General features: G+C 43.9%; 1 protein-coding gene across 2 annotated transcripts in view; it reads left to right on the top strand.

Annotated features, from left to right (window-relative positions):
* The window catches only part of CRBN (cereblon), a 166,453-nt gene that overhangs the window by 10,096 nt on the left and 132,138 nt on the right, over nt 1–24,219 (top strand). The window contains exon 2 of one of the 2 annotated variants that reach the window (XM_086939204.1): nt 22,238–22,347. In XM_086939204.1, the coding sequence (XP_086795330.1) occupies nt 22,238–22,347 (110 nt within the window). Of the gene's footprint in view, nt 1–22,234; nt 22,348–24,219 lie in introns of both variants that reach the window. The other variant, XM_086939203.1, reaches the window with a different exon arrangement.

The following is a 24,219-nucleotide window of genomic DNA, read 5'->3' as shown; positions in this document are numbered from 1 at the left end:
GAGTCTGCAGAGGGGCGCGCGGCGCTGATAAACAGGCAGGCACTGAGAGGGTCGCGTGGCGCTGATAAACAGGCAGGCTTTATTTATTTGTTTCCTTGTTTTGAACAGCTTTTTGCGCACATTCGTGCGTTTCCCTTCATCAGCGTGACGTGTTTATTCAACTTCACCCATGGTGGCCGCTTCAGGAGGCACCGCGTCGTAGGAAACATTTTATTAATAATCATTGAGCCGTCCGCCGCAGCCTCATCTTAGTATTGTAGCTGCACGCATTTGTTTTGAGGGGGGTCGGCTCCGGTTAAATTTAGACTTAGGAGTCCGGTTCTTTTTATGTATTTACATTCTATGTCTGCTCACTGAGAGGTGCAATCTTGCGCAGCTCGCTGCTTCTTGCACCACAGTAATGGAGGGGGGCCTCCTTCACCTACCCCCCCAATTGAATCACATGGGTTTGTTTTTTTAACTCACTCCTGAAACTGTACACCGGTTAAAAAGTCGGGCCGTAAATCCAAGTTGACCGTAAGTGGAGGCTGGCCACGGAATTGCTGCTCTCGCTGCCTCGCCTACAGTGAGATATAAGTTTATAATGCTACCTCATAAAAATATATTTTTAGACTCCTTAGGGCGCCACACTATCATGATCACATTTATTCTGAACTGCTACACAGCAGTGTCTTCTCACTGTGCTACTTCGTATTCAGCGTTTTTCAGACGCACTAATTCCATTATGTGTCCTGAGGTGGGACACTATGGTGCCGGTCAGACCCGTTTGAAAACAACTACATGGTCCTCGCTGATGGGAGTCATTGCTAATATTTATGTTTCCATCATCTTCATTGCTTGAAAAGAATATTTGCACTGCAGAAAGTTAAAACTGTATTAACGCCGATTGCAATAGTTGAAGCTAGCATTCAAAAATGTAACATCAAAATTACACATGGTTTTGCAAAAAAATATTTCACCTGCTATTACAGAAAGGAGTGCCGCAAACCATGTGTTATAATGGATAAGAAAGAGTAGAACCACGAGAGGATTGCTGCTCACAGGTTTGCGGTGACCTTTGGCTCCGGGAACCTGGCATCATATTATCATTGCAATGCTATAGGTCTCGCATTTACACTAGCATAAGCTATTGGCATTGTAAATGACAACGCCTTTTATTTATATTTTGAAAACAAAAATAAAAAGCATTGCTATTTACAATGTCAATAGTTCAAACTTGTTAAAGCTAGTTATGAGTCAAAATTCGCCAGGCCCTACCAGGTAACACAAAGACAACTAGGATCCTGGGGCCTGTTAGTCAGTCGCACTGAGTTACTTGATGATGACAGTCTGTCTGACTACTTTGAAAACAGGAAGCCAAAGAACGGCGACTCTGGTGTCCCCCAATTGGCAGAGACATTCGTGGCTGCATGGGAATGAGCAAGTGCAGAGGGAGGGGTGTCTGGGCCATTGTCAGGAGTTGGGTAGGCTGCAGTAGGCCCTGGTTCGAGCTCCCTGTCCCGAAGGTGTGCACACAAACCGCAGTAGCTTCTGAGGTAATGGTTCATTACTGAGGAAACAAATACTGCCTCTTATGTGTGAAGGCACGCTGCATTAAGTCCCAGTGAAGACATTGTTAAGGCATTGTCATTTACACCACCACATCACTCGGGGACACGACTCACTTCACCCTTCCACCGACTCAATTACAATAACTTTTATTTAAGTATTATTTAAAAAAAAAAAAAAAAAAAAACCATTGTTATTTGTAATATCAATACATCTAAGTCACGTAAATACAACACATATTGCTTTACAAATGCTATAGGTGTTACATTTGCAAAAGTTATAACTATTGGCATTGTCATACACAATGCCAATAACTCAAAGTTTAATGCTGCGAGACCTATTGCATTGTAAATGCTTGTTATTATTATTATTTAACTTCACTCAGAGAACTTACCATTAAAGGGTTCTTCATCAAGCCCAAGCCAAACTGTCTTACTGTCCCCAAAAGCATAACAAATGCAAAAACTGATGTACGGAATGCTGAACATTGTCATAAATTCACCCCAGTACAGAGATCTGGGCCTAAATCCAGCGTTTTTGTGCTCCCCATGCATTTCCAGTTTAGACCCACCCATATGCAAATCAATCTTTTCCCTATTCCCCATGGGAACAGTCCAGCCCACACTGCCAGGCCTGGTCCTCCCTGGACTGGAAACAAGCATTCTAGGACTGGTTTCAGGGTTTCACCCCTCATCAGCCAGGCTAGCTTGACTCCAGTGGCATGGACAGCACGGGACCCACCTCTGGGCATACCCGTTCCACTCCGGGTGCCAAATGCAAAAACAACAATTGATGGGCAGAATGCTGAGCATTGTAATACATTCACCCCAGTACAGAGATCTGGGTCTAAACTCATCGTTTTTCTGCCCTCCTTTGCCATTCCAGTTCAGACGCATCCATAATGAAATGAAATGAAATGAAATGAAATTAGATTTTTTAAGCGCATGGCTGCCCAAGAGCGTCCCAGCGCTGATATACACAGCTAGCTTCCCAGATCCTCAGATAGCGGACTCATATTCCTCTTGGAAAAAGGAATGTCTTTAAAGATTTCCGGAACCTCTGGAGACAGGGTTCCAGACGGAGAGCAGCAGGAAGATCATTCCAGATCTTGGCTACGTTCACAGAGAACCTCCTGCCTCCTGAGCGAGCTCTCTTTACTCTTGGGATAGTCAGTAGATTGCTCCTGTCAGAACGGAGGGGACGAGAGGACTTGTAGGGGCATATAAGGTCCCTAAGAATTGGGGGGCCCCTTCCCTGGAGAGATTTAAAGGCGATGGAAAGGGCCTTAAATTTAACTCTCTCCCGAATGGGGAGCCAATGGAGAGCTCTAAGAGCAGGCTTGGCCGAAGTTCTTTTTTCAGTGCCTGTCAAAACCCTGACCGCCGCATTTTGTACCCGCTGAAGGGTGTTGATAGCTGATTCAGGGGCACCAAGCAGCAAGGCATTACTGTAGTCCAGCCTTGACAGTATTAGCCCCTGAATCAAGAGTTTCCTTGAACTAAGAGGGAGTAGAGGCAACACCTTTCGGACCGAGCGTAACAAACCGTAGCAAATCCCTGCCACTTTCTTCGTATGTACTCTGAACGTCAGGTCGGGCTCTAACCATACTCCCAAGCTCTTAATCTCATTCTTGGGTAGGGGCGCCTCACCCAGACAAGGGGGCCACATGGTTTTGGGAAGGTAGGTGGAAAGGTTACCCACCATCATAAGTTCCGTTTTGGAACCATTGAGTTTTAGCCGAGATTCTGTCATCCAAGCCATGATACCTGTCAGACAAGCACCCGAGTCTTTCTGCCGCATTTTCATGATGGGATAGCGAAACGACAAGCTGGGTTTCGTCTGCGTAAGTCACTATTTTCACCCCAGAGGGTGAAACCACATCCTCCAGTGGGGCCATATAGATATTAAAAAGCGTAGGGCTCAACGAGGAGCCCTGCGGGACTCCACACTGGAGGGGGATCGACTCAGAAAGGTTGGTGCCATCGCAGACCTGGTAGGACCGATCGTTCAGAAAGGAAGTAATCCAGCTTAGGGCCTGGCCAGATAGTCCCATCCTAGTAAGGCGCTGAATAAGGATACCGTGATTGACGGTATCAAAAGCCGCGCTGAGGTCTAGGAGGACCACAGCTGCGGAACCTCCAGCGTCAAGAATGCATCTAGCTTCCTCCACTACTGCAATCAGGGCAGAGTCAGTACCCTGCCCAGGGCGAAAGCCCATTTGCGAGTGCTTGAGCAGGTTGTGATCTTCTAGGAATGTGGACAGCTGGCGATTGACAACCTTTTCTGCAATTTTGCCCAGGCCAGACAACAAAGAAATTGGGCGAAAGTTCGCCAGGTCGTCAGGATCAAGTCCCGGCTTTTTAGGGAGAGCCTTAACCATCGCCTTCTTCCAGCTAGGGGGAACTTCCCCAGCGCCGAAGGAGGCGTTCAGGAGATCCGTGGCCCGCAAGGAGATGGTCTGAGCAATCCTCTTAAGAATATGAATGGGCATAGGGTCAGAGGGGGAACCACTTTTAAGATTAGCTAATTCTTTGCAGAAGTCTTCCTCAGTTATGGGAGTGATAACTTCCCACAAAGGGCTCACACCACTCACGGCCTGCGTGGGGGACTCAGAGGAAGGAATACTAAGAGGAATACTTTGTAGAATTTTCCTGACCTTGTTATCAAAGAAGTGTGCTAGCTCGTTGCATCGAGCTCTGCTCGTAACTTGTGGCAGTGAAGGAGAAGGGGTATTCAGGAGTTCCTTAACTATAATAAATGTTTCTCTTGAGGAGCTGGAAGCAGTCCTGATTCTCTCTTCATAAAAGGTCGCTTTCGTGAGATTACAGGCTAGTTTATATGCCCTCATGGCTTCTTGGTAGGGCACTTTACTATTAGTAGACCAGTCTTTCCGCCAAGCGCGTTCCAGGCGTTTAAAAACTTTTCTAAAGTCGCGCAGTTCAGTTGTGTACCAGGGGTTTTTAAACCCATTACTTTTCTTGGTACTACACTTCATAGGAAGCACCAAATCCAGTGCTTTTAGTAACCAATTATGGAAACTGCAATCTGCTTCAAGGGGGTTCAAGATTGGGGCAGGAATAGATTGTTCAAGGGCAGTGATTAGATCGTCAAAGGACAGTTTAGGCCAAGGTCTATGAGAAGATCGACTAGAGCCTTTACATTCAGATCTAGAATCTGTCATAATTGTCAGATTAAAGGGAATAAGAAAGTGGTCTGACCAGGGGAGGGGACATGGCGGTGAGGCCTTCAGGAATGAAACATTGGAAAATATAGGGTCCAATAGATGACCCTTCAAATGCGTGGGTTCATTATTATGCAGGATCAGATTACATGCTTCAAGGTCAGCCAGCAAATCAGCGGCCACCTTATCTCCCCGGTCATCCAAGTGGAGATTCAAATCTCCTAAAAGAAGGAAGTTGGGGGCTGAGGCTGCCAGTGTAAGTGCGGTCTCCAGCAGTGAACTAATGAACTGCTTGACCCCACCTGGAGGTCGATAGATCAGTAACCCTGACAGCGAATAATTAGGGGAGAGTTGGATGGAAAACCTAATGCTCTCTGCATCAGAGATCTTACCATTTTCTATCCTGCAGGCTAGTGTCTCCTTATGAATAATAGCTAGTCCTCCACCTATGCCACGAGGCCTATGCAGGCACTGTATCGCGTAGCCCGTAGGCATAGATTTAACTATATCGAACTCAGAGCTGTCAGAGAGCCATGTCTCTGTAAGAAACAGCACATCAATTTTATGGTCCTGGATCATTAGGTTGACTTCATCCGAGTGCTTGACCAGAGATCGGGAGTTCGATAGGGCAAAGGACAGGGAAGAGGACGTGAGCTCTCCCTTTTTGGCACCATTACCGGACTTGGGGCAGTGAGCACTCCGTCTATAAGGTGCTTCCGGTCTAACTGTATACCAGCAGTGTTGATTGGTAACAGGACGGAATGACAACAACTCGTCCCTAGAATAAGATGAGGGAATCAATGTACTTGTGGTCAGAAGGGTACAATCGGGCAGAGGTTTAGGCCCTAGGTCCGTACTGGCCCGGACGGGCCCAGACGGGCTTGCCTCTGGCGCACCTCCGGCGCGCCATCGGCGCGCCCGCTGCGCGGACGAGAGTTGGCTGCCATAAATGAAGTGCCGGTTCCGAGAATCGCCCGAGCACTAGAGCGCTGAGCCTCCAACTACCCCCAAGATGGCGCCTGAAAAGCTTGCGCCCGGGAGTACAGCGTGATTCGACCGGGGCCCTAAATCGGCCCTTAGAAGCAAGTCGACCCTAAAATCTAATATGAGGCTGTCTTGGGATTAAAGCGGTGCAAGAGTAAGGCAACAATATGCAAATCAATCTTGACCCTGTTTCCCCTGGGACAGTCCAGCCCGCACTGCCAGGCCAAGTCCTCTCTGGACTGGAAACAAGCATCCTAGGACCAGATTCAGGGTTTCAACCCTCATCAGCCAGGCAAGAGGAACAGGGTCAAGAATGATTTGCATATGGCTGGGTCCAAGCTGGGGTGGCGTGGTGAGCAAAAGAACAATGGATTAAACTCAGATCTTTGTGACTGGGGGTGAATGTTTGCATTGTTTAGCAGTCCGTCCATCATTTGTTTCTTTCCCAAAAGCATAACAAGCACATTCATACTGTGCACATATTTCAGCTTGTAAGAGCTCGCAATTTCTAGATGAGGCAAAAAGCAAACTAGTTTTACTCTCGATCGTACAGCATGTAGCTCTAAGCAAACAAGACAACTTTCAGTTCACTGTACAAGTACTTTTAAACTGTCCCACCTCACTTCAATGTACAGAATTAACTTTTACTATTATTCACACATCCAATGCTGCCAAGATTTACTTAAAAATGTTTACATTAAAATGCATCTGTTGTTGGCTTACATTTAAGCTCACCATTTTCAAATGCTCCTAATAAATTGGTATAGTAGTAGTAGTAAAAGACATCTTTTTTATTAATCATTAAATTACAATAATAATAAAAAAATGCAAGCATTTAGGAGACAAAGTGATTTTGATAATTAAAACTTTCTATAAAAGGTCATACACATTTCATAAGTGTATTTACACAAGATCACATCATATTTAATCACATATCCAGCTCGTTCTGTAATTAAATAAATTCCCAAGTAAATTGTTAATGCAATGCAATAGGTCTCGCATTAGGAAAGTTTGAGCTATTGGTATTGTAAATGACATTTTTTTATTTATGTGTTGGTTTTGAAAATAGCGAAATTAATAGCTTTGTCATTTACAATGCCAATATTTTTACCTTTTGCAAATGTGACACCTATAGCATAGCACCTATAGCGTGATGAATGTCCAGATATACCTTTTGCATCCAGAAAGGTTTGCAGTTTAGTAAACTAGCTATTGTGAATTAGTTTAAAAAAAGAAAATGAAACCAATTTTATTTTGATGGCATACCTATGCCTGTGATAGATGCACAGTTATAGAGTCAGTGAGAGTTATTTAGTCAGTTAGTTTGTGAGAGAGTAAGTCAGTTAGTTATTGAGTGAGAGAGCTAATTAGTTAGTGACAGAGAGAGCTAGTTTGTTAGTGAGAGAGATAGTCAGTTAGTTAGCTTGAAAGTTAGTTAGTTAGTGAGAGAGAATGATAAAGTTAGTTAGTGAAAGAGAGTTAGTGAGAGAGAGAGAGAGTTATTGAGTGAGAGAGAGAGAGAGAGTCAGTTAGTGTGAGAGAGAGAGCGAGATAGTGAAAGAGTGAGTGAAAGAGAGAGTGATATAGTTAGTCAGTCAGTTAGTGAGAGGGAGAATGAGAGAGTAAGTTAGTGAGAGACGGAGTGAGAGTTAGGTAGAGAGTTAGTGAGAGAGTAAAGCAGTTGAGAGAGTGAGAGTTAGTAAGTTAGTCTATGAGATAGAGCGAGAGAGTTAGTTATTTTGTCAGTGAGAGAAAGTGAGTGAGTGAGTGAGTTAGGTAGTCAGTGGAGCTAGGATGGGAGAGACATTAGCCAGTTTTAAAGCTGGCAGCTTTAATTGTAATGTAATAACATTTCACCAGTTAGTGCGACGTGACTATGTAATAAATAAATATTAGCGTAGACAATGAAATTGGGCAAGTGATTCCAAACAACAAACAGACTGGTTTACAGTTGTTATGGGAAGGAACTGAGCCAATAAGTTAGTGAAGCTATTAAAAGTAATGCTCTTATGTATAGTTCTGTATAAATTGATTTGGCTTACCTCTGCTGCAAAGTAGTAAATAAAGGTGCACTGTGAAGATTGTGCTGCACAAATAAATCGGCGTTGTCCGCGGCAAATTTTTCAAGTAAAAAACTTGGAAAACTTTTATAATTAGTTGTAATTTCATTAATAAACGTTTGAAATAATGGTTATTTGTAGTTAATTTTTATGCCTTACTATTAATTCCAAAGTGGTTGAAAAGTTTAAAGAAATATATGATACTTACCCATGTGTTCGAATAGCAAGGAATGTTGTAGGGTATCGATTCTGTGGAGGTACCGTTTTAAAGAAAGTAGTTTGCGCTGTACAGTTGTGGTTTAAATAAGGGCAGTGGTAAAATAAAAAAGTAAGAATATCTACTATAAGTTTGTTTCTGAAAGTTGCTTACTAGTTGGCTGGAAGGAGAATGTAGCATTTATGCAACTTTGCAAGTCGAATCTTTTAGAAATGCACTAACCCCTTGCTTCTAAAAGACTACCAAGTGTAGCCGCCATCCAGTCTGGAATGGAGTGAAACCTCCCAATAGTTACTACCTGTGATTGAATGGGAGTCTGCCCTGGCACAATAAAGAGAATAGTTGTAAAGATCAGTATCAGCGGTAGAAGATACAAGTGTGGCTTTGATGTAGTTGGACGTATGGGTGTTGTTTAAAGAGCAATTTGTGATGGTCGTACCTGAGTTACAAAATAGGATGAGTTTTTTTTTTTTTGGTTTGAGCTGTAATTTTCTTTGGGTTAAAAAGTTTACCAAAAGACTATACCTAACACTGTTTTCTTAGTAAACCCACTGTATAAACCTTCATGGTAACATTGAACCAAAGTTCCTCAGCCCGTCACGATATAATAGGTCATATAAACACCTTGCATCCCTTAGAAAACAGTCCATAATTAAAATATAGACACAATGAAAGGCAAATATACATTAAGGAAAAACATAACATAGTGCTGAAACGTTTGTTAAAAATAATACATTGTTAGCGGAACCCTAATTATAACAAGTTGGCCAGACAAAAAATAAACCTTTTGGAAGGCACGTGGATATTAACAGATTTGTGCAAAATTACATTGGGGTGACCCATGACGTGACTTGAGCATGTGTCCCCAACTTTCAGCTTAGCAGCTTAAGCCATTGCGCCACACCCTTGTGGTTTAGGGATATTGCCTACCGTGGAGTTGTGTGCATATGTTCTTTTTGTACGCTTCTGTTGCAGAAAGCCCTTATGTCAAGTAAAGTGAAATGTAGTAACTCGTCGTTTTGGCAGTGAAAAAAGCAGAGACGAGATAAATAGGATGTGCCCAAGATCACATATTTGTGTAGCGGATACACACCTACCGATCTTGAAGGGCACAATCCCGTAAATAAATGGGAATCCAAGATATTTGCAACTCGCAAACTCTTTTTCACCATTGTATACTTTTCATTAATAATTTTGCGTTTAGTGTAGGTTAGTTTACAGTGTAAAATAGCTTACATAAACACCTCTCATCCCTTGGCTAACAGTCCCCAATTTAAATACAGACACAATGAAATGCAAATACACGCCGAGGAAAGACATAACAAGATAGTGCATAAACGTTTAGGAAATATAAGCAAGCGTGTTTGGAAACGCTAATTATAAACCGTTAACCCCAGAAATATGTGCGCATGAAGCAGATACCGGGTTAAAACAAAGCAAAGCTGACTGTAACTTTTATGATTCATACACTTGTTTAAGCATTAGTGCAATACTATTGTGTTACGATAACATGCCCCCATAAAATAAATAAAAACTTTAGAAGTGAAGCGCCCGGCGTATGTCCCGCAACTGAGCGTTGAGATCTGTACACCGTTAAAGAAGGATAGGCATGCAGCTATAACAAGCATAGTGATTAAAAGCGAGCCATAGTAACAAATATTTTTAAATATAAACAAAAGCATTCAAAAGGGAAAGCGAGTGGTAGACGAACAAACAGAAAAGAAAAAGAACACACAAGAAATCCACGGCAACAAAAGCATTTGGGAATATATAGACACATTGAAAGGCAAATATACGTTAAGGAAAAACATAACAACATAGTGCCTAAACAATTGTTAAAAATAGTAAATTGTTAGCGGAAATGCTAATTATAACCAGTTGTCCACAGGCTGAAAACACACGAAAAAATGTCCTTTTGGAGGGCACGTGGATATTAACCGAGTTGTGCAAAATTACATTGGGGCGACCCACGACGTGACTTGAGCATGTGTCCCTAACTTTCCGCTTAGCAGCTCAAGCCATTGCGCCACACCCTTGTGGTTTAGGGATATTTCCTATCGTTGAGTTGTGTGCATATGCTCTTTGTGTACGCTTCTGTTGCAGAAAGGCCTTATGTAAAGTAAAGTGAAAAAGGATGAGAAAAAGTTAACAGGGAACATGGGGAAGTAGCAATAAAGGGGGCTACGAGCAGATATGAGGTGAGTGGAATCAAAAGGGACGGGACGTTAGAGGACATGTTAGTGATGAGAGCAGGCAAAGGGACGTTGTCGAACTTACGCCAAGACAAGTAAAGATCAGACTCGAGAGAAGAAACAGAGATAAACAAAACAAGCACTGACAACCAACGATGTACAGTGGCAAAGATTCCTTTCAGCGTACAACCAGCTCACAAGCAGTTAGTCAACACTGAGTAGTGACAGTATACAGAGTACACAACCTACTCACATACACGGATAGCCAACAATGTGCTGTAGAACATAGTCCAGACAGCCTACAGCCACACTCACTGACAGCCAACTACGTGCAGTGACAGTGTAGACAGCCCACAGCATGCTCACATGCATAGACAGACAACTATATGCAGTGACCCCCAGCCCAGACAGCCCTCAGGCTGCACACACGCATTGACAGCCAACCATGTGCGATGAAGCATAGTCCAGACAGCCCACAGTGCACTCACATGCACGGACAGCCAATAATGTACTTTGGCACACAGTGTACACAGCCCACAGCCTACTCCAAAGCACAGACACCCAACCATGTGCAACGAAACATAGTCCAGACAGCATGCTCACACTCAAGGACAGCCAACAATGTGCAGTGACGCACTTTGTACACAGCCAGTAGGCTGCTCATACGCAAGGGTAGCCAAATATGTGCTATGTTTTATATAGCGCTGGCTAGACCCTGCTGGCTTTACATACAGTAAGCATTTTTAAATAGTTAAATTTTACACAGTGATATAAAATAAACACTAATGCTTAATAAGTAACTTCAGTCAGACAATGACAATGACGCCCCACCCCCCCTCCCGTGGACAACTCAATATAAGACAACGGACGCTTAGCGCCAAGAAGCATTTCCCAAACCACATGGTGCAATTTAGAAACGTGCATAAAAGAACGTGTCCACCATTTAGTAAGCAGACTTTTGTCCCGATGAGTGTAGAATATTTTATGAAATAACGTGCCACGCATGTCATAGGCCGCACACACTCCCTATGCCAACCTTCTATTCTTCACAAGTCAGGCTGCGCCTTGGAGAATCAATCCCCTGGCACGCCATTGATGTCCGGAGGGGGCATCATGGGATGTGGGAAGAGAGAGCAGTACAGCTGAGTGTTTCTAGTGCCCACAGTGATCACCTGCTGTCACTTCAATGCCACCCATGCACACCAACTCTAGCCATAAACAGGCTATAAGCAGTCTGTCCTTTGGTTGCGATGCCACCACACACCGTGTGCCCCTCTCCACTTCAGATTGGCAGCGGTGTGGGGCACAGCGCCTTGTCTCTGTGACCCTGCATGGTGCAGCTGTCGTGTGGTTGGGCGGGTCGTGTGGTTAGGCGGGTCGTTGGACAGTAAGCCGTGCAGCCGTGCGGAAGGGCTGGGTGGGAGTGTAGCGCTGTTGCACTGTGACTGTGCAGGGGGCAGCTGCTGTGCTGATGCTGGGGTACTGTGCCCAGGCCTCAGGACAGTACGAGCCTCTACTACGCAGAGGAACAGTGCGGCCCGGGATATAGAGCCCTAGCTGTGTGACTGCGCAGTGTGCAGCTGCAGTGTGGACTGTAAGCGACTGTGATACAGTACCCTGGCTATGGGACAGCTGGGGTGTGGTTGTGTGACACTGCAAAGCACACCTGATGTGGCCTAACGGCCAGAGCTGCCGATTTTGGGGCTGTGGGGACCTGGTTCGAGTCTGTTTCCCCTCAGCTTCCTGTGATGCTGGGCAAATCACTTAAACTCACTGTGCCTAACAAAAATGAATGTGTGCTTGTGGAACGTAATTGGTGCTCGGGACCTTGAGTGTGATGGTGAGCGTGAGCCTGAGCTCTGAGGTGCATGTGACTGGCGGGGTAGTGGTCTGGAGCACATAATTGGAGATGGAAGTGTAGAGTTTCTCCTGGCGGCGATACTTTGGGCGCGCGGAGCTGGACTCATTCTGCCTGCACTCGTTCAAATTACCTCTCTCTGAATCAGTCTGTGTTGATAACGTAGGTCTGTGAAATTAGCACTTTGCGATCCCCCTGCGTTGCGGGACTCATTTAAAGCAATTTCAAGGGGCAATTTGTTGAATCAAATTTCTCATAAATTTTTCGCCTGCATTTTGAAGGCAACGTTGTAATGCAGGGAGTTGAGTGGAAATTGAAATTACCCATGTAAATTGAAACTAGAGCTACAGCCAGTAAACGAAATATCTTTCTAATTAAAATACGGAATCAGAAGAATCATATTTAAACAAGAAGCCGCCAACAGGTAAATATTTTGGAAACCGTGCAAGGCCTGTTGAAAGGCTATCACAAAGGCGGGACCAAAAAAAAAAAAGCTCTTGGCATTGCTGTGGGGAGGGGGAAGGAGAAATGCAAGTCACGGCCGCCAGGCCGTGAAGTTTGAAGCAGTGGGCGGGGAAGCAGATCCCTTTGAAGCTGCTGGGCAGAAATGCAAGTCACGGCCTGGCGGCCGTGAAGTGTGAAGCAGTGGGCGGGGAGTCTGGCAAATGGTAAGGGGAGCCTTTGAAGAGCAAGACAGGGGGATAGAAGCACGTTCACAAGCACGTGCACTTCTACAAATCCTCAGCTTTCTGGTTTGACTGCAATAGGTCTCTCTACGAGACCTAAAAACGGTATCATCCTTATTATTGCACTGTCCTCTTTGAGCCTGAAAAAATATCGTACGACCTCTGCAGTTGTTCTTATTTTAGCATTATTAAACAGGCGGCGTAAATATGTCCTCCGTATGGGCAACAGCTTAGGGCAGATGCATATTAAATGTTTAAGAGTTTCATTACAAGTTCCAGAAAGCCGACATGCTTGTATACCTTCGAGTGCTTGGGTCCATTTCTCTTCAAACTCCCCAATCGGTATGTAAAATTATCTAAACCTTAGAAATTTACATTTTATGTTACTAAGTAGATTCCATCCTAAGTATTCTTGAGCCTGTATGGTATATATATTGATTACTCCATCTATATGTTTGTATTTTCCAGCTTGTAGAAGATCTAAATTCCACTGCTTTGTAGTTAGCGTATTACGTGTTAGATTTTTCCGCACAGCTCCGGCCATTCGCGCCCGTCTCCTGTATATCAGACATATCATAAGATCCTAATTCCATCATTATACCATATAGTTGTGGGGTTGCCTGTCTGTAGATGAAGTAAGGTGCGTACACATTTCATAACGCGATTCTCAAATTCAAGAATGACTTTCTTACTCATTACTGGAGATTCATGTAATAAGTACAAAATCAATTTAATTTGTAATGCTTTAAGTGATGGACTAATTACATTCCCTCCAAACATTTTCATGACTCTCGAGATTGATTTAGTAATATCCGTTGATTTTGCATTTTTACTGACCTTATGGCTTGACCATGATAACTTATTGTCAAAAATTACTCCGAGATAGTTGTATTGTTCCACTACCTCAATTGAAGTTTCTCCCAGTGTCCGCTTGTTCAGGTTTTATAAACTGTCCAAACGCCACAATCTGTTTTTGACAAATTGGCTATCAATCCATTCACTGTATTGTAGGTATGTAGTTGATTCAGTTGGTACGGGAGTCCTTTCGGAGTTAGAGACAAGATCACTATGTCATCCGCATATGCTAGGTATTGTATTTTTTTGCCTCCTAGTTTAGGTGCCACACCCATATCGGAACTTAACGCCATATCTATGTCAGCAATACAGAGAGAAAATAACAACGTTGCAAGGACAGAACCTTGCCTAGACCATTTGTGGTATCCATTTTTAGCGACGGCATATTGTCATGAGCCAATTTTACCTGAAGCCATGTTTCTGAGTCCAGGCCGATAATAAAATTCAGAAGATTCAGATCAATTTCCCATTTTGTTAATTTGCTCCATAGTCTTTGTCGGTTGACCTTATCAAACGCTGTGGAATAATCCACAAAACAGACGTATATCGTTATTTTCCCCATGGTTGCTTTTTTTCCCTAACTGGCCAATGTAATGATGTTATCAATAGTCGAACACCTTGATCAAAATCTGGTTTGTGTTATTGGTATTAATGCCTGTTCCTCTGCCCACAAACCTTAATTTATTTTGAAGGTGTTTTGCAAACAATTTCCCTTCAAAGTCCAACAGTGCTATTGATCTGTAGCTGGACGGATCAGCTTTTGGGCCTTGTTTATATATTGGATGGGCAATCACTCCTTTCCATAAAGATGGTATCCTTCCATGCTTGATTACCTGCGAAAACAGCTGTTTTAGCAACGCACTCCAAAAGGTTGTGTAGAACTTTATCAAGTCTATAGGGATAGCATTTGGTCCTGCTGCCTTGGATGAGCGTGCACTCATTATTAGTTCAACTATTTCTTCTGCTGTTATATCTGCAAATGTTCCATCAACTTTTGAAAATTTATAATTACAGGTTACAATTGATTTATATAAAGCTTTAATGTGATTTTCCCACTTATTGCTCTGGATAAATAGGTTGTCAGACTGTTAATATGAATTCATATCATGTCCCACCAGGGAAACGTATGCCTGTTCATTTCTGGTTGATATAGCATGATATAATTTTGCATAGGCATTGTTCACACTATCCTGATTTATTTGGAAATTTCTGTTCTTGAATTCTTTTTTTGTGTTTTGGATTCTCAGGTTACGCTCATTAGATATCGGAAATTTTAAGATATGTTGTATCTTCTTGTGATAAATTCTCTTAGATACAATTAATTCTAAAGTCTAGTGTGCGATAATGTTCGGTCGCGACTCCTGTAAGCTTGCCACAAGACTAGATAATATATTTTAAAGTAGATTGCCAAGCATCTAACCAGCCGTCCCCAGTCTTTAATAGTAGAATTTATTTTTCGTTACTTTATGTCATGATTACTTTAAGATTGGATGCCTTCACTTTTCTACTCGAGCTCGGCGGTGAAGGGTAGGTCAAGCAGCCGGGGCGCAGGAGACTAGAGTCTTGACTATTTGACTCATCCCTGATGCCTCACCCCGCCGACCCCTCATGTGGCAGGTAGTTCTTAACTATTAGGTATAGGACAACCAACACAGAGGTAACACAAACACAAATCCACACATGACACTAGCATGTGGTTTAATCACCTTTTTTAGGTCCTGATGAATCGCGGGTTACTACAGCCCACCGCGAGAAACATGTCGACCGTTGTACACTACTAGCCCCATCTAGGTTCACCTGAATTTACTCGTTGATTCCTAGTGAGCTAGCCCCCTGTTTTTAACTGCAGCGAGGGACCCCCTGAATAAAATTCGTTCCAGGTACCCTTAGCTACATTTTAATATCCCCTTCTTTCACTACCACACACCACCCTGCCCACACACCCGCACTTCACCATAAGGCAGTTGGAAAAAGATCTCCGCCAAAGAGCCCCTCTTTGAGGTGAGCCCGTCGGGGATTGCACCGCCTCCCCGACGAGGAGCAACCGCCGATGATGAAGCATGACATCCTTCGGGGTGTGTGAGGCCAATCCATCCAACAAAATGGATGCCCTTGGGTGTCAAATTCACACCTTTGGTCACGCCAACCAGTCTTCCCTCTAGTCACGCTCAGGAACAGTCCAGTACCCCCCTTGTTGCAACCAATGCCTTCACTTTTAACATATTATTCCAAATAAGTATTTTCCTAGTCACTGTGGCAAATCTGCCACTGTTGGCCATTGCATGGGTTTCCAATAATCATGCATAATTTTGATGACTAGCCTTTGAGGATCGGGATCGCTCTCGGAACTTGGTATAATAGCATACTTTTTACACGGATGAAAACAAGAGTACACAAATGTAAAGTCTATGATGGAGATGCTGTCGGCCCGCGGAAGGTTGAAGAGGCTAGTTAATCTTCTGCTAGGCTTACAGTATTCTATATCCGGAGTCTATCATTAAATCATATGTGCATTTAATTAAGGTACTGATCTTTTGAGGCTTATTCTGTGAAGGAACTTTAACTTGCAGGATCATATAGCTCATGCCTGGTTCATCACTACTAAATTGGAATAGATGGCCCTGGCGCTATATACTTGAGAATGAATGATGCAATGATGACGCTGTGTTTTCTTGTGATGTTTGGTTCTGCCGATGAGACTGCTCAGAGCACTTGAAGCTTAATTCTACTGTTGTGTTCTTTATCATTCACTCTGTCAATTTTATAGCAGGACTGACTTAGCTCTTCAGATGTCTGAAGATGTAAGAATGGCTGTTGTACGCGATACAGAAGACCGCCCTCTTAGCAATGCACACTCTGTAGATATTGAATATTATTATATGATAGAATATGATAGAATTTGCCTAAGTGGAAACTGTAACTTGATGCATGCAAATTGAGGAACCAAAGTTCAATGGGCTTAGCACTCCGTGAAGGTCAAGTGTGGTCACGGCAGAAATGCAATGTCAACCATAGTTTATACAAAACAGATGGCACAGTGTAAAAGTTAGTATAGTGTGCACAGTCCGTTCCTGGTCATTAAAACAAAAAAACATTATCAGAAGCACAAATTCACTCCGAAATTCGAACACACCTTTATAGTGAAGATGAACGATATTCGAGTGAGAAAGCACAAGGTACATCACCTTACATTTAAAAAAAAGAAAAGTAACTTTGAACATGACTAGCTTTACTTTTTATTCTCCCAGTCATTAATGAGGAAAACTCATGGAATGAATGGAAATGAAACAGGACTACTAACCCCGAACGTCACCTTTCTAGTTAACTTCCTGGCAGGCGAACTTCTTTGTGGTTCCTCTCTGTTCCTACAGGTCGTACGAGGACATGCATCTCTGGATCATGATCTGACTGCCAAATCAGAAGCTAGGCTATGTATGGGTGCTGACCCTTCTTCACTTTAACTGTATCCTAGCTTCTGACAGGGCAGAGGACTACTGTGCTAAAAACACATCCCCGCCTGAGCAGGTTGCTATCTTTAGACATGCTGCACTGCAGTAGACATACGCAGCATGATTACTCGACAGTGAATGTGAGATGGGAGCTGAAATGCACTGTGCCCCTCTCAAGCACAGCCCATTTGGACTCTTGCTTCCTCTCCCGCCCTGTGCATGCACATGCTCACTTTCTACTGTCTGTAGCCCAAGCCTCAAAACCTAAACAGACGAACATAGGAAGCTAGCCATTTGTCTGGAGTTCCTTTTTCTGTAGCTTCTGGTGCTGGTGGGGGCCACTCTAGCACCCTTTTGTACCAGCCACGGCTACTCATGCCTTCACTGTTCATGTTCTGTGAGCAAAGTTTGTATACTTCTGCCCTGATATATTTGTTCTGTGTGAAAGTGAAGATTGCACGTGTTACTTTATGTGAGAGACGGAAGCTACTACCATGCTGTCCCTATTCTGCCCGATTTGCATCTCTCGTCTGATGGGAAAAGCATGTGCTGATGGCACCATAGCTACACCTGTCCTCTGAAAAAGGTAATCTTGCACGGTTTCTGCAGAGGATGTTGCTGTTCTGTGAAAAGGGGTGTTTTCACTGCTGTTGCCCCATCTTCTATAAATAGAGAATATGTTGAATACTCTTACCTAGCATGACCAGGTCAATCAGAAGTTTTATTGGTCCCAAGGAAAAACTAGTTGTCGGGCCCCGACTCAGCGACCATATTTTCATTCACATCTTCCCAGCTTAGCCACTGTGTTTGACCCTAGGCAATTCCTTTTCTTCCTTGTGCTTCCTTTTCAGGGATCACATTTTTAAGAGCACCTTTTCAAATAATTCATTTCAAGAACTAAACTGTACAAATTCCTCCTTTGTATATTGTTTAGTAGACCGCAGTGTTTCTCCATCTATAACTGCAATAAAGGCATTCTGTAGAAGGTACAAGACAACCAACGTGTCTATTGGGTCATATATATAAAATTGTCATCAGGGAAGAAGGTGATATCCATACAGAATCTCAATTGTACAATGTCTAGTCAGAAAACCTGGTTTTAATCCCAACTTCTGAGGTTGACCAAATACTGTGACGTTAGGCATTTACTTTTCTTCACCGTGTCTCCTTTTCCATGATCATTACATTTGTGAAATAGTTCAGGGTGCACGATCATAACAACCTTTTTTTTGTATGGTGTAGTTAACCACAGTGTGGCTCCATGTATACAAATAAAGCCTTATTTTGGCAAAAACAAGGCAACTATCTTGCCTTTTGACTTATTAATACATTTGTCACAGCAGAAAGGGTGTAGTTCCTTCGTCTTAATAAAGGCCACTCAGAGGTGTAATATAATCTAAGGTGCTAAAATGAAACCATCTAAAATGTACTGTTTTCATGTAAAGCTTTGTACCTCAGCAACAACTAAAGTTGCAGTTACTGATACTTGCGATAGGGCAGGAGGTCCAGTCTGAGCTGTTCTCAACCTCCATGACACAGATTTTCCAGACATGATAAAACACAGATGGGGCTGAAGAGAATTATGGCACCCGGTCATCACCGCCACTTCCACTGTCAAAGTGGCGAGGTAGGGGATGCTTTGGTGTTGGGCGTAATTTTAGGACCTATGTGTTCCCGTTGCCCACACCCAGTCTGTTGCGAGTGTGGTTTAGGCTGTTTCGTAGTGCAAGCTATGATTAGAGTGACTCGCCATGTGAAACATGCTACATATGCTGACTTCCTCACCAATAGTACATCACAAGGCTTCTTCAAGTAGTGGGACCTGGGTAAATTTGCTCCATCACACCTTGCCTTCTAAGGTAAGTCAACAAGAATAATTAAGTAGGGAATTTTTCACAGTATTTGATATGAGATGCCTATATCCTTGGAGAAGATGCCGGAGCCTATAAGGGCGATAATCAAAGAACGAAAAATGTTGATGGGAAACAAAAGCAAGGTAGGGTGCTCTGCCTTCCTGCTTTTAATATTGTAGTAGGGAGACTACAGTAAAAAACATTTTAGCTCATCCACGTACAGTTTTTATATGGGTCTGACTGTTTAACAAAACAGGGGACATTTAATTTGACATAAGTGACATAACCTCTTCCACACTAGAGAACACATGACCAGGAGACTGTACAACCAATGAAGAATAGTACTCTTGGATGATTCCCAGTGCTAGGTGTGCAACCCACTGACGAAACATACAACACAAGGTGGGTGAGTGTACATCATCGTATGTGAGTACATGATTGTTTGGTAATTCCATAAGAGGTCTGGCTGTTTCTTACAATAGTTTGTACTTGTTGGGTGTTTATGTCTATTTATGGAAATCGTAGAACAGTACATAGAACAGTACGGCAACTTCGACCCCGGTCTTCATCGCAACTCAACTTCCCATCAGGGCCAAAGAACGATACCTGACCTCTTGGCTCACTGTCAAAATCAGTGCTAGCATAAAGACCATTCACTTGGAGGCCCCATCTTACCCTTGCCCTCACCACGGCTTCACCAAATTACTCCTGCAGATCAGCAGAGCACTAAAACCCATACCACAACTCCTTCTTTGACTCAGCCAACGTCCTGGAAACATGCCACTGTCATACCCCAGCTCAAGAAACCATCCACTAACCCAGCCACGCTTTTCAACTATGGGCCCAATTCCCTGCCTTCCGTACCTTGCAAAGGCCTCTGAGAAACTAATCAGCCAAAGCCTCACCACCGATTTGGTAGGGGTGGAGGGGAAGGGGCCTTTTCTAGTGCAAATATACTTTTGTGGTGAAGAGAGAAACGGAAACAGTGCATTTGCGCCTGGGAGAACACTGTACAGTGGGAATGGATTTTGAACTTGTAAATAGTTTGATTTCCTGAGGAATCCACATGCAAATCTGCACCAGGCGCTGCTTTGCAATTGAACTCCAATCAGAATTTTTGAATTAAAAAAATTAGTAAAACTTTACTGGGATGTTGATTTAAAAATCTGAGTGTGGTTGTACAACTTTTTATGACTCAGGCCCGCCATAAATGGAATATGAACTGCGCTAATTTCTTAAATTATTCCTTATTATTGATTAATTTTTATTTCTGTTCATTTGTAAGGCACAATCACTCTTTCGAAGCATAAAGATAAAGGTTTTATTGAGACTCATGTAGTTACAATATTAAACAGAGCAACAACGTATTTAACCCCTTCGATGCGGATAACAAAGCCAGCTCGTCATGGGCGTTACCTGCGCTGCGGGCATGACGAGCTGGCTTCGTCTCGAAAGCCGCGATTTTCAAATTTCAGCGCGCAGCGGGAAAACCCGCTAGCGCGCATGCGGTTAAAAATGTGTGTTTATTTGTTTAATCACGAATGTCAATTGCACTGCTGAATTTTTCTGTGTCTACAGAACCTGAATTTCAAGTTCCGGTTCCAGTGGATGCTGTATAAAGTAAACGGTGCTCAATAAGGCACTGTTGACTTTCTTTTTTTTATCTCTGATTTTTGTCACTCCATATGCTAAAGGCCCGAAAGGCAGTGCCAGGGGTCGCAGCTCCAACCTTTGGTGACACCTAAATGTCGTTCTTGGACCATCTTGTTGGCTACCATAGACTGCTATTTTATGTGTTCATTATCACCCACGGCCCCAGTGGCATATATTCTAAGCCCATAACGAAAACATAAATACAGTTGCTGAGAAGCATTTGAGTAAGAATTTAGCAAGAGTGGTGTAAAAATCCAAAAGTAACCAGGGAAGTACTTTACTGCTGAGTTGCGATAGTCTCTGAATTTGGCAACGTTTTTCTAGGAACTTCTTGAAACAGTTGACCTTAGCATGCGATTGTAGTCCACAGAAAAAACAGCTATGCTTGAACTTGCAAGTGCTTGCTGTCCGTTTGCAGGTTTGCTTTTTGTAGACCCAAGTCTCTTCCTCTCCCTCCTCCCTTTCAGTTTGACTTCTAACGGGACAGGTCAACCATGCCCACCAAACCATCTCCCCTTTTTTAGCGTCGTGCTTTACAACAAGACATTGACATCTGCCTACTTCTAGATAATACCAGAGTTAGAGGCTTTATTCCAATGGAAGGCACTATCCTAGTCCGTCTTGTAGTTACACCCAAACTCTTTCTGAGCATAAAAATGTTGTTCTGAGAATAAGCAATTTGAGCACCTAGATGAGGTGGCTAAACTAATATACCTGAACGATTGAGGTAAAAACCTTTTTCCAGTTTGTTAAAGTTTCTTCGATCTTGGATTTACTCTGCTTATGAAACACTCTGTAAAGTCTTTTGTTGCTCCAATATGTTTTTCAAAGATTAAATGAAACATCTTCACTAAGGCACCCTTGCATATCTTCTTCTTTGTCCCCTGAGATAACTGGATCTCTAGCGCATGCCGGGGTGAGAGTACGGAGGCTGAGGTTACTGCAGTTTGTCTTCTCCTCACTTTTGTTTTCCGCTTTCAAATTATCCAATACATTATTTTAGTTATTTCGGGTCCAGAGAAGATAAATTAACTATGGCAACATAATTATTTTGTTGTCTAAAGTCCTGTGAAAATTAATTAACATTGGAGATTGAAGCCGCATTGTAAGTTGTGGCGCCCTGTAAGGACACCAAGCTCATTTCGAAAGCACAATTACACCTTCAGGTGTCTTAGGCAAAATTTGTCGGTACGGTGGGATGCTTTGAGGGGCTGCTAGCTGTGGCTGCATGCTCTTGGGAACTTGGGAAACACCTGAGGAGTTACCGGGAATAGCAACAGACTTTTATGGTACTTTTTTTTTTTTTTTTGCTGCTTCTTATTTAGCCCGTTTTTGGACGCGCTGAAAGTCAGCCTTAGGACCATGCCAGACGGATTAAGACATTCCTTTCCTAGCTTGTACCAGCTCTGAGGGAGGGATAGAAGGCACCGGCTATGGGGCAGGAGGACCTAGAGGTGGCCTCTACAAGGCCAGCAACTCATCAGTGCTATCCAACCTGCCAATTACTTGAGTATAATACTTTCCCTTTTCCCCTTTCTTTCCTTTTCACTTGTTTAGGTGCCATTAGGAAATATCACTAGTGCGATGCTTCCACATGAGCCACCGTTTGATCAGAGTCAGTGGTCTCGAGAAGCAGCTAGTCCATCTCTAGTCTTGATTTATTATCTACTGCCTAAAAACCTGTTTTTCTGTCGTTAGCAGAGAGTGATGAGGATGAGGAGAATGAGATGGAAGTGGAAGATCACGACAACAAGGATGCCGAAAAGCCCAACCTTATCAACTTTGACACAAGTCTGCCAACTTCACACACGGTATGTTTTTCTGGTTTCTGTACAAGCCTTTCTATTTTTCCATCACGTTTTGCACTATTTAGTGTTTCCTGGAACCTGAAAGAGAACTTCATAATGGTCCAGTACAGTTATAGAAGTTGAAGGTGCAATTAAGTATGTCTTTATGCGGCACAATACTGGAAAGATAGTAGGTGCTGCTGCATGTCGGACTAAAGGCAACCTTGAGTTGCAAGGGGTTTGAGTGCTGTATGAGGGAATAGTGTGCATTATAATTTTAACAGCTATTTATTCTGGGTAGATTGACATGGACTTTCCTCACAAAGTTTTTTTTTATTACACCTCATTGTCGGGTGGCTCACTGAGGTAAGCACTCTCCTGATCCTAGTTCTCACCTGTAGGTAACATGATGAAATCACTTCGGTCATGACTCAACCCTTGAACCTTCTGAGTTAGAAAATGTTCACTGTTAGATTGGACCGTTGAATTATCTTATAGGGGCCATTTACACCTTGTGGGCTTAATTAATAGGTGAAACATGTTGTCACTATCTGATGTAGGAATTATTATGATTCCTAACCCTTAAAATCTGATTTTACCTTTAACAGTGACCCCTATAATAAAATACACACTGTTTGTGTATTTTTAACACTTGTGTTTATGTAATAGGGATCATGCCTTTGACAATTCAACACAATTCGTGCTCCCTTAATAGATTTAGCCCATCCTAGGATGCTCTTTGACCCAAGCTGTAGGATGGAGCACTATTATGAAGAGTGCCACCATAGTGGGTGAGGGTTCCATGTCCTAACCTTGTGGTAACATTTCCCTTCGGTTGTGTCACTATACTCTGTATAAAGGGCCTGGTGGAGTTAACAGGTTCTTTCATACCATTGTATCATAAACTTGGAATGGTCTTGGCTGTGAAAAGTTTTTAAACCGACCCTTGACCCTCCGGTAGGTCGCTCCCCACCCGCTGCAGCTCCGCCGCCTGTTCTCTGCCTCCTGACCTACCTACCCCCTGCTCCTGATTCTCTTGCTGCCCGATTGCCAGCGGCGCCCGTGGCCCCAGCCCCCTTCCGTCCTTCTCCCCGCACTCCGCCTGATTTTCCCTCCGCTGCCTGCCCTGCAGCACCGCCCCCCTGCTGCTGATTTGCCGTCCTCTCAGCCCCTCCCGCCTCCCAGCTGAGCCTCCCTCCCCACGCCTCCATTTATGGCGGCCGCAGCAAGGCCGCGCAGAGGGCACTCCACTTGCGTGCCGAAGGCGGGCCTAAGGCAAGCCCTCTGCGCCTGGACCGAGCTCAGCGCCACGACTCCTGAACCACGCGGCATCCAGGAAGCCCGCATCCGGTACGATGCCAACACCCTCAATGCACTCAACCACGGACGGATGCTCAACTGCCACAAGGCCACCCCCAAGTGCACCCATGGCCCCTTCACCTGCCGGAACTGCAGCTTCTCCTGCATCAAAGACGCCGGGACGCCTGCAACGACGGAACCCAACCAACTCAGATGCATCCTGCTCAACACCCGCTCCGCACGCAAACACGCCGTCGAGCTCTGGGACCTGCTCGACGCCACATCACCAGACATAGCCTTCCTGACCGAGACCTGGATGAACGAAGCCTCCGCCCCAGACATCGCAGTGGCCATCCCCGACGTATACAAGATCACCCGCAGAGACCGTACCAACCGAGTTGGAGGAGGAATCGCCATCATCCACAAGAACACCTTCAAGGTCTCTACAAACCCCGTCGACACCCTCAACACCGCCGAACACATGCACTTCCAGATCCATACGGACCCCAAGACCACCCTAAGAGGCACCCTCGTCTACAGAACACCAGGACCCCGTCCCCAATTCTGCAACTCCATCGCCGACTTCATCAGCACGCA

The sequence above is a fragment of the Lissotriton vulgaris genome, chromosome 9 (assembly GCF_964263255.1).
Source record: "Lissotriton vulgaris chromosome 9, aLisVul1.2, whole genome shotgun sequence".
NCBI classification, from domain to species: domain Eukaryota; kingdom Metazoa; phylum Chordata; class Amphibia; order Caudata; family Salamandridae; genus Lissotriton; species Lissotriton vulgaris.
Note: the sequence above shows the minus strand (reverse complement) of the source record. Positions and strands in the feature narration are given on the sequence as shown.